Source organism: Neolamprologus brichardi, chromosome 10 (assembly GCF_056152115.1).
Source record: "Neolamprologus brichardi isolate AB-2024 chromosome 10, ASM5615211v1, whole genome shotgun sequence".
NCBI classification, from domain to species: domain Eukaryota; kingdom Metazoa; phylum Chordata; class Actinopteri; order Cichliformes; family Cichlidae; genus Neolamprologus; species Neolamprologus brichardi.
The window spans coordinates 897,322-915,384 of NC_142113.1; the positions used below are offsets into that span (position 1 = coordinate 897,322).

The following is an 18,063-nucleotide window of genomic DNA, read 5'->3' on the forward strand; positions in this document are numbered from 1 at the left end:
TGTTTTACTTGGTAAAATTCAGGAAAAAAAAGAGAAGTTTTATTATACCAGCGAGGCTACGTCCACACGTATTTTTGAAAACGCAGATTTTTCTATGCGTTTGCACCTTTCATCCACACGTAAACGGCGTTTTTGGTCACTGAAAACGGAGATTTTTAAAAACTCCGGCCAGGGTGGATATTTTTAAAAACTCAGTTTTTGCGTTTACGTGTGGACGAGAAAAACGGAGAAAGCAGAGAAAACGCAGCGTCAAAGGTGTGCGCCTTTTTTGACGTCACAGTGTGCACCACGTTATTGTTTCGGTGAAATGAATTTCTACAATACTGTTACTGTTAATTGTCTCTGCAGTGTTTAAATGCTTTGTTTACTTTTTCCCACCGAGGCTTCTAGACTTCTGATTGGCCAACATTTCTGCACGGTTAGGAATATAGCGCCACCTGCTGCTTTGGCATGTTCCTAGCAGCGTTTTCCTTCATTTCTGCCTTTACGTGTGGACGGGATTATTTTTTAAAACGAAAACGGAAAATCTCCGTTTTCAAAAATACCCGTGTACGTGTGGACGTAGCCGACTCCACCTGTTTTATTTATCCAACATAAAGCACAATGATTTCACGCAGAGACAAATCCTCCCTGTCGGCAACACGTTGCATTTCTCCTGCTGCGACTGATCTGAACTGTTTCTGTGGTTAGACTATTTCAAATGAGTAGAATCAAGGTGACTGAGAATGAGTCATACAGTTATCAAAGGAAACTCTCTCTGTGGCATCTGTACAATATAATTGATCTATTGAATGTGCCGGCACAATGCAGTGCCCGCCCCTGAACCTGAATCACCACAGAATGTGTGTTTTTTAAAGGCTTTGATCAGTCTGTAAATCATTTGCTGCTTCTTTTGTTACTCGGGCTTAGACACTATTTCAACATTTCCATTGGAGGAAGAAACCACCGCGGTCTTCTGCCTGCAGCTCTGCAGACACCTGCGTCTGCGTGAGCCCGTCAGGCCAGTTTGATAATCAAACACTTCCACTGCTTTTGTTAATGTAGCTGAGCCAGGCGGTGAGCCAGGGCACGACAACACAACACAAAGGCGGTTATGATAAAGTCAAGTGTGTGCATAGATTGTGACACGCTCTATGGCCATCACTGATTCTGTTCACGCTGAACAAGCGCGCACGCCGTCTGTGAGCTACTATTTCACATCGTTTAATCTCAGGCTGAAATGTGAAGGATTTTACTCGACATCTGAATCCTGTTTCACACTTGACTGAATAGCAAGCAGCACTTTCACTCGGGCCCCTTCTTTGGTTGTTTACTTGCAGTGTGAAGGGATGTGGGGCAGGGGGCTGCTTGTGACCTTGAGGGCCCCAGCGTGGCGGTAAGAGCCATTTTCATCTCCTGACCAGATGAATACAGTAACAGAGGCCCGTTACTAGAGAAAGCCACTGACAGCCTGAAGAGCAGCGGTGAAATCACAGCTCTGTTCTCTCCTGAGACGTGAGCTAAAAGCTCCACTTTGCACCGTCCTACTTAAAGCGAGAGCTGAGCATCGTTTGTGTTGCAGCAGTACTGCACTGGTTAACCTTAAACACATTCCCTCTTCACGCCCAGATCATCACAGTGTTGTGTTGGGGGGGTCTTACCAGGCCTATCAGGTATGGACTTCCTGCATCACCCAGGAGATGAGAGGTGAAGCTCTGGAAGGCGACAGCTGTTGCTCTCCGCGTGGGTATAACAACAAACTGCAAACACACAAAGAAACAAAGGCTGAAACATGCAGCAGCACAAAGTAACTGGAAACAGTTTAAATAACAGCCCAGGCACACCTGCCAGTCTCAGTAAAAGTCGTCCACAGAGCTGCGCCTCCACACAGTCACCACAAACACAAATCCAGCCGCTGCTTCGTTCACCCAGCTTCATTTGGCCGATTTGAACTTTTAGATACTAAAACACACATCAGAGAAAAACTTCCCCTGTGTTTGTTTTCACCAGCGCGGTGACGCAGCCTCAGTCGAGGCGGCGATTATCAGCCACGCCCGAACCGTCGGCCGCTCGCACGTTTCCAAACCTGCATTGGTAAAGTTTGTCGCTGGAATTTCCAGTGACCCAGAGAAGTACTGGTTTCTCAACACTTACCATTAAGATGTCTGCTGTTATGGCCCAGTTGAGGAAAAGCAGCGTCTCTCCAATAAAGATACAAACCTAAAGACAGAAGGAGATCGTTAACTCTGTGTGGGAACAGCAGAGAAAGGCTTCGGCTGTGCTGGTTTATAAACATGTTATTATTTGTGGACTCGCCGGCTAAGCCGAGCGTCGAGCCCACGAGCTGAAGAAGAACTGTTGTTGAAGCTCAGTGTGGAAAACTTTCAGCTTGTTAAATCTCTACAGGTGGAGGAGAAAACTTGACAGGAACAGGCGGGCTGCTGGTGCACCGAGGGTCCAACATGGCCTCTCACGCTGATGTGTTTCCTGCCGGGAATAAAACTCGTGCTGCTGTCTCAGACCTGCAGCACAGAGAGATCACAGAGGGCGGCTGACAGCAGACAGGTCCGCTCTGAACGCTGCCAACCGGACACCGTGACCGACACACGCACGCCGTGCGCTGACGAGACAACAGCTGCGAGAGGTCAAACGGCCTCGACAGAGCAGCGCCGACCGCCGCAGCCATGTCACGCCTCATAATGTGACACATCTGTCAGCGCTTTGCCGTGAAACTTGAGCTGATCGCTTACACGCGCTGCTGTACTGTAAGATGATTTAATAACGTACAGTAGACTGAAGCTGGCTCAAAGCAGAGACATCATGTGTTTGAAACTATGACCTCGTCGTGAGGACGGCTGTCTTTGTTGTTGGACCCGAGACAGCGTTCGCCAGAGCGACCTGCACCGTTACCATCTGCGACTGATACCAGGCGTCACTGGAGTCCATTAGCAAAGCTGAAGCCTGTTTCTGTAATAGAGCGACTGTATGAATTGAGTTGGACAGATCTGTAATGATGTAATTAATATGGAAACTTCTGCTCCTCGACTCTAATTGGCTGAGTCACGCTGCTGCCCGACACCTGATAAATGTGCACCTTTGACCTGGAAGAAGTTCAAATAAATCTTACTTCATTACATCGAAATCATTATTCGCATCAGTAATGATCTGTCAGCTGGGACTTTGTTTGGTGTGTTAGCCGCAGGCCGCTCACTTAATCCATATAAACACACTTAACTGAACATATTGTTGCTTAAATAAATCAGCTTCTGGTTGTTTGCTCATCGACAGTGGGGAGCAGTGTTGGTCAAGTTACTTGAAAAAAGTAATCAGTAACTAATTACTGATTACTTCCCCAAAAAGTAATCCTGTTACTTTACTGATTACTTATTTTCAAAAGTAATTAATTACTTAGTTACTTAGTTACTTTTTAAAAACACGATTTACAACCTGAATAGGTGATAAAGTGATAGATCTTTCAGCCCAATTCTACTTTTTCTGCATAATCATCATACAAAATGTAATCAAATGGAAAAGTCTCTTTTTAAAACTTGTTTTATTAGTTTTAATCTTTTAACTTTATGCATCAAGCAAACATTTAATTATCTGCAACATTCTCTGACTGGAAGAAATTAGTTTAATATTTAAACCTATTTTCTGCACATTCCAGCACATAAAATAAAATATTGTGTGTGTTTACACTCAGTCTTTCAAATAGATGCAAGTAAAACACAGCAGAAAATAAATAAAGTCAAAGACTAGCGGTCCTGTTGCTCTATTTTCACCTGTAAAGCAGGAGTGGGGTAGGCGGAGGGTTACCCTGGTGCAGGTGTGCAGCGGTCAGTGGAAGAATCCGCGAGTTTCTCTGTGAGTTTCCCATTACGTCGTAGCTACTCGGTGCTTGTTTGGAAGTTTAGGGGTTTTTTCTCTGTAAAAAGAAGTTTTCTTCCCACGCACAACGGACACTAATGTTTTTGTCACTTTTTATGGAATCAAACTCAAAGTAAGGTCAGTACTTCCACGCTTTAAACGCTGCACGCTCATACTCTCTCTGCACTCGATATATGATCCATTGTTGATCTGCACACAGCTGTTGTCACGAACGTCGCACTCGCTTACGTCACTGTCATGAGACATTCTCGCAAAAAATCACGGTTTTAGTAACGCAGTAACGCAGCGTTCCTACGGGAAAGTAACGGTAATCTAATTACCGTTTTTGCAATAGTAATCCCTTACTTTACTCGTTACTTGAAAAAAGTAATCGGATTACAAGTAACGCGTTACTGCCCATCTCTGGTGGGGAGCTCTGCATGTTTGATTTCTTCTTCCTGACAGCACCTCAGAGGGATTTGTTCCTCACACCAGGATCAAATGTGTCACTCGGTTTAAAAAAATGCTCACAGTTGTAAAATCCGATACGAAGCCGGACTTTCCAGGGAACGCCGAGGTCACATTCTTTAGGATATGGAAGCCTGTTTGTTAAGTTTCCTCACACGCATGGGAACGTTTTTCCACGTTTCTACCGCTGCAGGCCAACTTGTTGAGAGTCCCTTCCTATTCCTTTGTCACTGATAAGAGCGAGAAATCTGTGCTTGAGTCCGACGTGCCTGAATGCATTGTTTCAGAAACAGCCTTTCCTGCTTCACAAGGTAATGAGGGCCACTGGCTGCTGTTGGCCTACGATTAGTCAGGGTGAGGCCCGATCAGGCTCACCTGTGATTATGATCAGTATGATCAGCTACACCCATGCACTGCTCTGCTCCCAGCCTGACAGCTCCTCTGTCTCATCTGACCGTCAGCTTCTAGAACGAATCATAACTGACGCGCTAACATCGCCTCATCCTCAAGATGAAGAGGATGAGGCGTTTTTGTTTTTTCAACATCCCCAAACCCGGCACAGCTTTACTTAAACTTGATCCGCTACAGGCACAACACAGTCTGTGCGACAGCTCCAGGGAACCAGCCTTACGTAAGCTCCAATGATGCTCTTCTTGGCCACCACGAAGATGAGGCAGATGAAGATGGCCGAGCCCAGCATGCTGACGGCACACACCAGAGGGTCGGCTCGCTCGGTCTTCTGGCGACACAGGCGTGTGGTGAGAGCCCCGATGACCACGCCTAACAGCCCCGTCACGCACGTGATGGCCCCGAACACCATGCTGTGGGAAATAACGCAGATTTAGACGAGCAGGTTTTAAAGCGTGAAACGCTGCAATCGAGGTCGCAGAAGAATGGCGCACTATAAAAAATGACAGTAGGTAAAAAACGCTACAATCAGCTGCTCACAGTGAGTGTGTCACAGTGGGTGTATCACACGCTCCTCCTCATGCATCCTTTGGAGGAAACTCAGATATTTTTACTTTCTATCTCTGATCCTGGAGCCCTTTACAAGCTTTCACAAGGAAACAGAAATCCCTCCGTCGAGTCGTGAGCCTCTCACCTGTCTGTGCTACTGCAAATCTCTTTTGTGCAAGCCTCTGCCGTCTTCTGCACCACCCGGGCTCTAAACAGGTAGCCAGGAATCCATATACCAAACGCACCCGTGGCAAAGGACACCGCTGCCGACGCCAAGGAGGAGAACACGTAGCTGCGACTGGCAACAAAGACACAGAAAGATCGTGAGGATGATCACATGTCAAACATCTTGCTCGAGTTAAAGCAGCTGCAATGAACTCTAAATCTGTCCATGGATCCCCCTGAACTCATAAACGATTTCCCAAAACCTGCTGTCTGAAAGTGAGCCTTACTTCTTGGCGAGTGCTTTCATGTCACACAACCAGGAGGTGCGGCTCCTGATGCGACCTCCCAGCTGATCGGCGCTCCCTCTCTTTGGGTCAGGGACAAGGAGCAGGATGAGAGCGCCTGCAGTGATGCCTAAAATTGGGGAAACCTGAAGGGACGAGAATCAATCAGCATCAGAGATCAGAGACACCTGTGAGGACGCATCATGTTAGCATACAGCCATAGAAGACAAAGAACGCCGTTTCCAGTCTGAATGGACGCCGTCTGCGTTACGCCTGACACTCACTGTGTGTGTGTGTGTGTGTGTGTGTGTGCGTGTGTGTGTGCGTGTGTGTGTGTGTGTGTGTGTGCATGTGTGTGTGTGTGTGTGTGTGCATGTGTGTGTGTGCATGTGTGTGTGTGTGTGCATGTGTGTGTGTGTGTGTGTGTGTGTGCATGTGTGTGTGTGTGCATGTGTGCATGTGTGCGTGTGTGTGCGTGTGTGTGCGTGTGTGTGTGTGTGCATGTGTGCATGTGTGTGTGTGTGTGTGTGCATGTGGGTGTGCATGTGTGTGTGTGCATGTGTGTGCATGTGTGTGTGGGTGTGGCCTGGCTGTGGGTAAAAGCACACAAGAGCCTAAAAAAGCTTGTTTTGTTTCTGCTGCTTTGTGAAGTTTCTCCAAGGTGAAAACCTCACAAAGTGCCCATCTGCTGCTATAGTCACCATCATCTTTCATGGGCTGCGTGGCGGCGTGTTTGTACCTGCGTGCGTCTTTGTGGCGGAGACGAAGACAAAAGGCAGGATGGGATGTGTTCGAGGGGTCGTTTGAGTAAAACAAATTGCTCACAAAAGCAAAACCAATTTCGTATGTCAGGGGAAATTCATCCCGTTATAGTTTGATGCTCATAAAAGCCCATTTATATGCATAAGTACTGCGCTGCTGTGAGGATGTGTGTGTGTGTGTGTGTCTGTGTGAGGATGTGTGTGTCTGTGTGTGTCTCTGTGTTTTTCTCTGGGGGAATAATTCTGTGTCTGCCGTGGCTCATAATGCAGTTAATAATGTGGCTGCGCTCTCAGAAGTGTGAGGATTACGCCGCCGTGCGCCGCCGTCTACATCGAAATCTTATAACGTGCTCTCAGAGCGAGGCGGCCTAATGGAAGGTGGAGCTGGTCTCGCTGAAGGGAAACAAACATCAGGATTTGTGGCACTTATGTTCCTTCAGAATTATTCTGAAACTCAAGGGGGCTGTGACCTTTAACCTCGACTCCCACAGGGCCCATTAGACGCTTCCTGTATGGGTGGTGGGCTATCAAATAAATGAGCTACTGCCCTCTCCTGCTACTCCTCCTTTGTTCCTTCATCCATCCATATTTTCAGGAAGCTAGCTGGAACACGCTGGGCAAAAACAAACGGAAGCGCTGCGGTGTTTTCCCTTAAAGCAGGAAGCCGCTGCAAAGAACCGTTTCATGTCGTGTTATTTGTTTTCCCTGCGTGCCACACCGGTGATTAATTGGCTTTGAGATTGTTTTATTGGAATGTCATTGTGGCTGCTTTGGAACAAGCCAGCCTGCTCTTTGTTTTGATTTGAAAGCTCCACCACGGCGAGGAAGAAATGAACTTCCTGCCAAGCCAGCTGTCCGCGTCCAGGAATCTCTTCCATGGCGAGAAAGTTTCATGTGTTCCAGTCACTTCATAAGAAGGATGAGGTCATACTTCGTTCCCAGGATGGGCCTGAAGTTGGCGGTTGACGGGGAGCCCTGCTGGGGTCCTCGCTGGTCCTCTGAGGGCGGGCGGCTTCGTTGAGGTTCACCTCGAAACATTTGGTCTGAGCTCTGGAAACAGTGATTTATGCTCCTAATAGAGCACCTTTCTCCTGCTGCAGCACAAAACAGTCCATTAATGAGGTTTTTCAATATCCCATCAGCAGGTTTCTGCAGATAAATTTCTCTCGGGAGCAGAAATGAGCCGTTTATCAAACGAGATCCAGGTTAATTCGTCAGAGCACCTTTAGGGGATTTGCTCAACAGTACTTAGTCACAGCTGTAGCGCCGTACTCTGCTCATTGCTCCATCGCTGCCCTACAAAGACGTTTCATGCCTGCAGCGCCTGTTGTAGCTCATTTCCTGCGGGAGATTCTTGCTCTCCATAAACAGCATCTTTGCATCATCTGAATCAGGCTCTGACATCATCTCTGTCGCTTTACGGTGTGACGTCACCTGATGCACCGAGACGTGCAACAGTGACACAAACCAAATGTTGTATTTCTTTAACCTCCTGTAGTGACAAAGACCTTTTCTGTTTTTTCCCAGAGCTGCCATTTATCCTGGTTCAGCAGAAATGGCCTCCATGAGCAAAATGTTAGTTAGATGTTTACAGCGACTGCAGAGTGTTTATTAGAAATCCACCTTCCTGCTGCTGAAGCCGCAAATGCTTTTTGGTGTGAACGCGTAATGGAAGAAGATGCAGGAAGCTGAAGGCTGAGCTAAGGAGGATTTGAGCCTTTGTTGAGCCAGTGCCCCCTCCCACCACCCCACATGATGCTGACGCTCTTACCCTCAGTGCCCAGTGCCAGTCTCCTGCAGCCTCCTTGGCGCTGGAGCCCAGGATGTAGCCCAGCCCGCTGCAGAGGGACAAACAGGTTATGCATCAAAACACAACATATACAGCATTTTACTGTCAGCCTGCTCTGCTCAAGTTTACCGAATCACACAAACATTTGGGTCCATCTTCACATGACAGCATAATGGCGTCATTTTCCCTGCAGCACACTCGTGATGTGCACGTCTGCAAAGGTTGTTTGAGTACAACGATTTCATCGAGCAATCGTTCTTAAAATGATCCTGCTGTGTGCAGGTGAGACACTGAATCTGCAACACTTCAATACACAGGCCGGGTTTTTCTGGTCTTTCTGAGTAAATCAAGCCTGTTGCTGTGTTACTAAACAGAACAGCTGCTTTATTCATCTCAGGTAATGTTGCTCTTCTTTCAGCTTGTGGCCATTCTGCCACAGTCTCTGCCCTCATCAGTGCATCTGTGCCCACAGACCTGTTGTTGTTTTTCCTCTTTCAGACTTTGTGTGAAAATTCCCACACACACACACACACACACACACACACACATATATATATATATATGTGTGTGTGTGTGTGTGTATATATATATATATATATATATATACACACACACATATATGTAAGCAGTTGCTGAAATGCTCCAATCCCCCTCCGATGGTGCCTGTTCAGATCACTGGCTGCTTCGACAAACAATCGCTGGAATTATGTGTAAGTAGTTAAGTGGTCAGTCAGTTGTGACTCAGTGACATGCGTCAGTGATGTCATTTCCATCACTTAAGCTGAAGCCCACACGACTACACATCCTGTTTGTAGTGTGATTATAGCTGTTGAGTGTTTGGGAACTAATGACGTGTTACTGATCAAAGCACCGGAGTCTGTTTGGTCTCTGCGTGGGTGATTTGTGCGAGCAGCCACTAAACGCAGGTGTAAAGTAACTAATGCGAGGACACAGAGCCAGTGTTGTCTTCTGGCCGCGGGCTTTACTCTCGCAGTAATTTCACTGCTTTTGCTAAAAAAATGGTGTTTTGTGCTTAACGAATGAACGCTGCAGTGAAACGTTTGAGGGAACTGTCGCTGGATCGGTGAAGGGCGTCAGCGTTTCAAGGACAAAAAGGATTCAGATTGATAACTGGGCACCTGGGGATTAGTAAAAAGCTGCTGAGCTTGTAGGCGATGACATAACTGCCAGTAATGATGAAACTGTCAGAAAAGACGCTGCTTTGCAGCCCTGATGCCAGGACCAGTTCATCCAGCATGACCATACTCATCAAATGTCAACAAAAAACCCGACGAGTGTGACAATAACATGAACCGTTAACTTTCAGAGGTTTGAGCACTTTTGACCTGCACTGATCTCTGCCACTGAAACTGAAGACTGTAAAGTGGCTTGGAGGGAAAACGTCGCTGACTTTTGTTTGTTTGTCACACGTTGATGACGCTGCATTACGGGAACGTTACCTGGGAAAATGGAGTTAAAATGGGCGAACTAACTAAACGGTGGCTAACTTTAAACTTTGTACACAACATTCAGAATTTCTCAGATGCAAATTTAAGCTATAGACACAACAGAAGTGGACTCGACATCAAGCGATAGTGATGTTTGTACAGAAGAAAAGCTTCTCCTTGATCCACCATCACTTTGGTGCCGACGTCAGCGCGGCAGTTTGAGGTCTTACTGGCAGAGTCACATGTGAGGGCGCAGAGGAATCTGATTACCTTTACACTTTCACATCGCTGCATATTCAAACGCTATGATCGCACTCGTTTCCAAATGCAGCGCTCTGATTGGTCAGATCGTGCAAAAAATCCTCCAAATCGAAACAATCTGAAAAATTTCGGCGTTAAATCTGAAAAAATGTTAACACACAATATAAACGCGTCTGGTGCGTAAAGGCCTTGATCGATGGAGCTCATGGCTTCCACAGACTCTGCCCCAGAGAGCAGTGACACACTGGCCTGAGCCTGCGTCCAACACTTTGTGCGGCTTCTGCTCACAGTTTGTTTAAACTCTTGACTGGAAAAGTGAAGAAAGCCAGTCAGCCTCTCTGAGTTATCTGCATGTGCAGAGTCTCTCCCCACACGCTGCTTCCCATCAGAATAATAAATTGCAACACTAGATGATCAATTGAGCGCAACAACTTTGTTATCAGCACTTGCTGCTAAAAGAGACAAAACATGTTTAGCTGGTTTCACACACACGCACATGAAGGTGGAAACAGTCTGCCGTTCCAAAAATAACAGAGCAGCATAAACATGCTCAGACAGCATATGATATTTCCAGTGAGTGACTAACAGCTAATCTTATCAGAGCGTTTGGAAAGTTCGACACAATAAAACCTGAGCATGAAAAACAGACTCAAACGGCAGCGAGACCCAGAACATCTCTGTGGTCTCAAAACGGTTTGAAAACACAAACAGAAAAAGGATGAAGGGCAGGGGGATCCGTTTCCTATGGATCCAGTCTAATTCCTGGGGTCATTTCCTGAAAACGGTCACCACAGCGTCAGTAAAGACAAACAAGCGGGAGAGTGGATAGGATGTCTGACCGCGCCACGCCGAGGCTGCCTCCTTCACCTCCCATTGTCAGTGTTGCTGGGCAGTTTACCGTGACCCAAACAACTCCGGCGAGTCATAACACAAGCACTCAAAGGGCAGATCAGGCTCCCTTTGCTCGTCTGTCTCCAGCCTGCTATTATAAAACCGGATATAATGACAGAAATGTCAAATAACGCTCATGCACCGCATCCAGCATGCAAACGATGGAAAGCAGCACAGCCTGCGACAGCGGCGAATGGGACGTCTCTAAAGTGAGCATCGCAGCTACATTGGTCTTTTATTTCTTGGCTCTGTTTGTTTTCTCCTTGTGCTTCTTTATCTGCTTAAATGAATTGCAGAGCCGAGAGACTCGAGCTTAATAATACCTCCTACTCACACATCTCCACATCACAGCTCCAACACTGCTGTAAGCTGCACAGAGCCAACCGAAAGCATTTTTCTGCAAAGGTTCAATTTAAAAAAACAAACGTAAGAGTGACCTTCCCAATGTGAGGGAAAGTTCAATTATCTACATGACAGCTCTGCAGTTCCTTTGGATTTAACATGTGAAGAACGGGCTGGGTGGGACGAAAGGATGAAAACGTTCATGGTCATCACTGAGGTGTCGTTTCATGAACATTCAGCTCCAAAATAGCTCATCAGCTTCAACAACCCAGGCCCCGTCTGCATCTTACCTTCCCAGGGGGATGGCCAGGTAGAAGACAGAGAGCATCATGGTGCGGGTGTTACTAGTAAAGAGGTCTCCTATGATGGTGGGAGAGATGGAGGAGTAGCTGGATTCTCCGATGCCCACGAGTCCTCTGGAGAGCACGAACAGCCAGAAGTACTGTGGAGAGGAGGAAGAAGCTAATCTGCGTGTCCTTGTGTTACAATCACAACATTTAATCACTTAGTATTTACATGCGTGTGATTCAGCATCACTGAGCTTCAGTGGGTCATCCTCCGAGACATCAGAGCATCAAACACGGTTGAGTTCCTACTTTACACCAGGTAAATATAAGATACTATTAAACACCATGTAGTCGGTCTTTATAGGTGCAGTCCATCATTCAAGTATATTATAATTGTCGCAAAATATTCAGTGGCTTCATGAGCTCTTGTATGAGCACCAAAAAACATGGATTTTCAGAATAAAAGTCTTTTATAATTCTTCTTTCTGCATATGTTAGCACAGTCTGCATCTATGCCCATCATGTTGCTGCACTGGTGCTCAGCACAGGTTAGTTATTGACTCTGAATGTTATGTATTATTAGAAGAAGATTATCTTGATCAGTTAATGGAAAAACAGCAGTAAGATTTTATGTGTTTAATCTGATTGAAATTACTGCGGTATGAAGGGATGAAGAGACAAACTTAATAGGAGCATCTTTCTCATCGAAGCACCTGTGCAGGCAGCTGATCACTAACTGTTTCCACGGCAACCACTACTCACTACATCTGGACAACCACGGCTTGCTTGTAAAGCTGCAAAGAAATTGGGATCCCCACACAGGAGACTCAGGCTACGTCCACACGCAGATTTTTCTATGCGTTTGCACCTTTCGTCCACACGTAAACGGCGTTTTCGGTCACTGAAAACGGAGATTTTTAAAAACTCCAGCCAGGGTGGGTATTTTTGAAACCTCAGTTTTTGCATTTACGTGTGGACAGAAAAACGCAGCAAACGCAGCGTCAAAGGTGTGCGCCTTTTTTGACGCGAAACCACGTTATTGTTTCGGTGAAATGAATTTCTACAATACTGTTACTGTTACTGTTACTCTCTGCAGTGTTTAAATGCTTACATATACACACACAGTTACTGTCCCTCCACACATACGACTCGGTTCTGCTTCTATGCTCCAGCTTTGTTTACTTTTTCCCACCGAGGCTTCTAGACTTCTGATTGGCCAACATTTCTACACGGTTAGGAATATAGCGCCACCTGTTGCTTTGGCATGTTCCTAGCAGCGTTTTCCTTCATTTCTGCCTTTACGTGTGGACGGGATTATTTTTTAAAACGAAAACGGAAAATCTCCGTTTTCAAAAATACCCGTGTACGTAGCCCTGTCAGCTGCTCTTATATGCAAATTTTTATTTCCACTCGTAACGCAGCTCTGGGCTGTTACAGCCCGATAAGCAGTGTCCTTCATAAAGACACAATTAGGAGCTGTTTATACCAGTGAAGACGTTTTCTCAGCACATAGTTTTGCATTATTATATTGCTTGAGACTATGATCCCATGCAAGTGTTTACTGCTGTGTATATAGTTATGTTTGTCACATTGTTTGAAATGATTTACAGACAGACTATTTTTTTCCTTTAATGGCCATTTGGTGGGATGATGACAGGCTTCCTGTGTTTGTGGTCACTGGAACAGAAACTCGACTAGCAATGACAAAAAAGCAACGCTGCCAAAGAAGCACCACAAAAATGTGGTTTGGAAAAAGGCTGAAGACAAAGACAGAAAGAGAAGTTTGAGATGATCGAAACCTTCCCCGACTTTTGAATAAAGACAAATATCAGCCTGCTCACATGGAGGGGTTAGTTTCCATGTTCACTGACATGAGATGAGCTCACAATCAACTATTTTCAACTAGTAAGTTTGAGAAACTGTGTGTTGTTACCAGAGATGGGCAGTAACGCGTTACTGTAATCTGATTACTTTTTTCAAGTAACGAGTAAAGTTGCAAAAACGGTAACTGTGTTACTAAAACCGTGATTTTTTTGCGAGAATGTCTCATGACAGTGACGTAAGCGAGTGCGACGTTCGTGACAACAGCTGTGTGCAGATCAACAATGGATCATATATCGAGTGCAGAGAGAGTATGAGCGTGCAGCGTTTAAAGCGTGGAAGTACTGACCTTACTTTGAGTTTGATTCCATAAAAAGTGACAAAAACATTAGTGTCCGTTGTGCGTGGGAAGAAAACTTCTTTTTACAGCGAAAAAAACCCCTAAACTTCCAAACAAGCACCGAGTAGCTACGACGTAATGGGAAACTCACAGAGAAACTCGCGGATTCTTCCACTGACCGCGGCACACCTGCACCAGGGTAACCCTCCGCCTACCCCACTCCTGCTTTACAGGTGAAAATAGAGCAACAGGACCGCTAGTCTTTGACTTTATTTATTTTCTGCTGTGTTTTACTTGCATCTATTTGAAAGACTGAGTGTAAACACACAAAATATTTTATTTTATGTGCTGGAATGTGCAGAAAATAGGTTTAAATGTTAAACTAATTTCTTCCAGTCAGAGAATGTTGCAGATAATTAAATGTTTGCTTGATGCATAAAGTTAAAAGATTAAAACGAATAAAACAAGTTTTAAAAAGAGACTTTTCCATTTGATTACATTTTGTATGATGATTATGCAGAAAAAGTAGAATTGGGCTGAAAGATCTATCGCTTTATCACCTATTCAGGTTGTAAATCGTGTTTTTAAAAAGTAACTAAGTAATTAAGTAATTAATTACTTTTGAAAATAAGTAACCAGTAAAGTAACGGGATTACTTTTTGGGGGAAGTAATCGGTATTAGTTACTGATTACTTTTTTCAAGTAACTTGACCAACACTGGCTGTTACTTTATTCAAGCACAGACAGTCTGATATTTATCTACAGGACACCAGTTCAGGGACTCGTCTCTGGTCCTTTGTTACTTTGAAGCAAACTTTTATCATTTACGTCCACGTCGACTCGCTTCTTTGGTTATATTAAAGGTAGAATGGGAGGTCCCTCTTCTGTGGAACCAGGACTACCAGTTTGGACTGGGAGACAGACACCTGCTCTGCTTTTAAGATTAAAAACTTTCCTTTTTGGTAAAGCTGTTGGAGCTGGATCAGGTGGCCTACAGGTGCATTTAGTCATTAGTTATCATTAACTGCTCTTCGTCCTCGGTGTGTCTTCCTCCACCTTTGTAAACGGTGCCGTGCCTGCTGACAGACGCGTCCTTGCTTCTAACTCTTCTGTCATTTCTGACTAAGCCACTCCCACCTTTCCTGCTTTCCCGCCAGTCGCATCACATGATTTTTCCTTCTGCTCATCTGCACTTCACTCCCTTTGTGAGTGCCCTCATGACATGTGCTGAGGGAACAAAGACCATTCCTTGCCTGATTGTCTTTGTGCTGCTGCCAGAGCTTTCCAGTTATTCATAGATGTTCTTGTTTTTTAACCCCAGCTAACCTGGAACTTTCTTTTCTCTTTCTGCTTGATTTGAAAGTTTTCCTGTTTGGAGTAAACTCCAAGTGGACTTTTACCTGCGTGTGTCTGAGTCATGCAGACTGGCTGAAGGGCAGTCACACAACAACACCATTATAAAGATGATACCGTCATAAAAGTATAAACCAAAAATCAATCTGTGGAGTTCGTCCAACAAAAGATCTCAGTGTCCTCGTCTCACACTCTCGATGACACTGAGTGATGCTTTCCACTAAACTAAGGTTTAGTCCTGGAAATATAACATATAAAAACTAGCAGAGGTAGACGAGCTGCAGCACAATCTGCTGTTTTCTGGCGTATAGTAAGGAGCAGCGAGTAATAAGCTTCAACATGTTAAAATAAAGCACGAGTGATCACTTTATGACATAATCTTGTGGTCATGAGGAGAAAGTTTCACTTTGTGGTGAATTTCTCTTATGTAAGATCTGAATCCTGCATCTCCTGCGACTTTCCAAACGCCCCAGAGCGCCTCGAACGCATCATGACAGGAGTCTGTTGTAAGCGCTCGTCTGTCGTGTCTTTCATCTCTCCTGGTGACAGAGCCACAGCTATTATATAACAGCCATCGCGCCTCATTTGATCGGCTCAGGAACATGTCTTAAGGGTGGAGCTGGAGACAAAGGACGTGAGCCATCAGCGGCCTTTGTGGGATTCGTCAGAGCTCCTTAACTTCAACTTATCTAAGAGTGGCCTCGATGTATTTGAGTCGAGGACAGAGGACAGAGGACAGAGGACAGCCTCCTGAGACCTGAGCTCGGGGCTGAAGTGCTCGGCGGTTTGCTTGCTGGAGACACTGCAGCGTGGCGATGCTCTGCACTCACTGCTCCATAAATTTGACTAACACAGCTTTGCACATATTTCAGTCACTTTGTCAGATTTTCATTACAGCCGTCGTGTCAAGAAGGCACCACGAGCCCGTCGACGCCCCCACGCAGACGTCCAAGAGCCGAGCCTTTTACTAATCTGATGTCGACTCTCAGCGGGACGCCCCTTCCCCCGTTTTATCGCCTCCACGAATGAATGATGAGGCCGTTTAAAGCATCTCCTCGCACACAGAGGAGACACACAGTCTAAATCTGCTCGTAAAAGACAAGCGAAATGAGTTTTATCTTCCAAACCATTGTGAGTGAGACAAGTGTGAGGCCTTCATTAGCTGGCTGCCAGCCAGAGAGGGCGCAGGCAGAGCATGTCTACAAAGGCAGAGCGGGTATCGCACTTAATAAGCATATCATTACATTTTGCTTGCCTTAACGTCGAGCATGTCCAGATCATTACAGAATAATGACCTCGTCTATGACAGTGGAGCTGTGTGAGAGCCGTACCTCTTTACTGATGAAGGAGCTCAACAGGGTAACAATGGACCAGAAGAAAATGCCACAGCTCAGGATGACCTTTCTGTTGAAGCGGTCGCCCAGGTAACCAAAGATGGGAGCTGCCACCATGAAGCTACAGATGAAAACTGCGGAAAGAGAAGAGAAACAGAAAATGACTCACGGACTTCGATACTCGTTTACTGCATGAGCGGCTGCTTCATATCACACTGCTTCAGCTCTGATTAAGATCAAGTGTCTGATAGAAGTCAGCCAGAGACGCGCCTCTGCTGCACTTCACCTCACGAGAATATTACAAAGATACGATAACACGTGCGTAAATGTCAGTGAGATAACGTGCATTAAGCTAACGTAGCAGGTCAGAGAAGAGCAGTTTGTGATGTGGTCCAATAACGTCGCCCTGAAAGAGAGAAAATCAGGATGACATGTGGCAAATGTTACGAGCTCAGAACAATTAAAAAGGAGTGACAGTGGGAACTAACCAGATTAAGACAGTTAACAGCAATGTTTGAGCCTGGAGAAGCTCGGTGGTTGTGCAGCCATAAATAATTCCTCCATCTTAATTTCTTACAGGGAAACTTTGTGCTCCACAGTGTGCTTCCCTGATTGCCCCGCTGCTGACTGCACGGCCGCTCAGCCCTCGCAGGCTCTTCCTCAATATTTATGAGGCGGGCGAACCCAAACACAGCTGAATCTTTAAAGCTTTCAAACTGAGTTTTGTGTCTTTGCGAAGGAGAAAGGGCAGCGATGTGGAGACGGGGAGCGTTTTGACACATCATCAGCATAAATGTTCAGAGCTGAGAGAGAAAAGCGAGGAGGGGGGTGTTATATAAGATACAGGCATCGCAGCCCCACAGCTGCTGAGGCCAGCGGGATGAGGACAGTAATCAGATTAACGCACAACTGTAGTTTTGGACATGTGATATGGTCGTCTGATAAACGGGAGAAAATAAGGATAAAAAGCCTATTTTGAGGCAAAAGCTGTGGTTTTACATAATGATGCTGCAGCTGTTTACATGCAGTAACTGGGCAGGTAGCAAAGCTGCGTCCTGATAGGCTCACCACATCTGACTGAAAACATGAATATATGAAGTTCATATGTGAAGTATGAATTTTATGGATTAAAAGTAAGAGCAGTGTTATTCGTGTGTTACAGCTTAACACGCGTGTTATGTAAATTAAAAGTGCGTCATCACTTTATAGAAAATCTAAATGTGAACATTTGTTGGAGATCCAGCGACTCTGTTATTTTTGGGGAAGAACAATCTGAGAAAGGGAAATGTAATCTGAAGTCTAATTCAAATTTAATTTCCACTAATATTAATGATGTTTTTACTGCAGCTGGGCGTGTTCCTAATGAGTGTCTCACATCTCCACCTCTCAGCGTCGCTACTCCCCCTCTCTGTCGCCTCCATCACGACCACGGGCCTGTTGTGTCGTGCTGAATGACTCTGATGACCCCTCCCTGCAGGTCCAGGTCTCTAAAAGACTCTGCCAGCTCACCCTGCAGCCACACACACACACGCGCACGCACGCACGCACGCACGCACGCACGCACGCACGCACGCACACACACACACACACACACACACACAGCTACTGGTTCTGCTGTGCATACTGGAGATAAGTTGGGAGTGGGTCCATAATCAACCAGCAGCAGCTGCTCCACGTGGGGACGGAGATCATTGCTCTGTTACAAACACATCCTCA

General features: G+C 45.7%; 1 protein-coding gene across 2 annotated transcripts in view; it reads right to left on the reverse strand.

The window, feature by feature from the left end:
• Positions 1–18,063, reverse strand: part of spns2 (SPNS lysolipid transporter 2, sphingosine-1-phosphate) — a 59,262-nt gene that overhangs the window by 11,475 nt on the left and 29,724 nt on the right. For both annotated transcript variants that reach the window (XM_087847003.1, XM_087847004.1), the window contains exons 3-10: positions 16,345–16,481; positions 11,503–11,654; positions 8,253–8,319; positions 5,724–5,866; positions 5,417–5,569; positions 4,946–5,135; positions 2,134–2,199; positions 1,641–1,739 (exon numbers count right to left, since the gene is read on the reverse strand). In XM_087847003.1, coding sequence (XP_087703129.1) covers positions 1,641–1,739; positions 2,134–2,199; positions 4,946–5,135; positions 5,417–5,569; positions 5,724–5,866; positions 8,253–8,319; positions 11,503–11,654; positions 16,345–16,481 — 1,007 coding nt within the window. The remainder of the gene's footprint in view (positions 1–1,640; positions 1,740–2,133; positions 2,200–4,945; positions 5,136–5,416; positions 5,570–5,723; positions 5,867–8,252; positions 8,320–11,502; positions 11,655–16,344; positions 16,482–18,063) is intronic.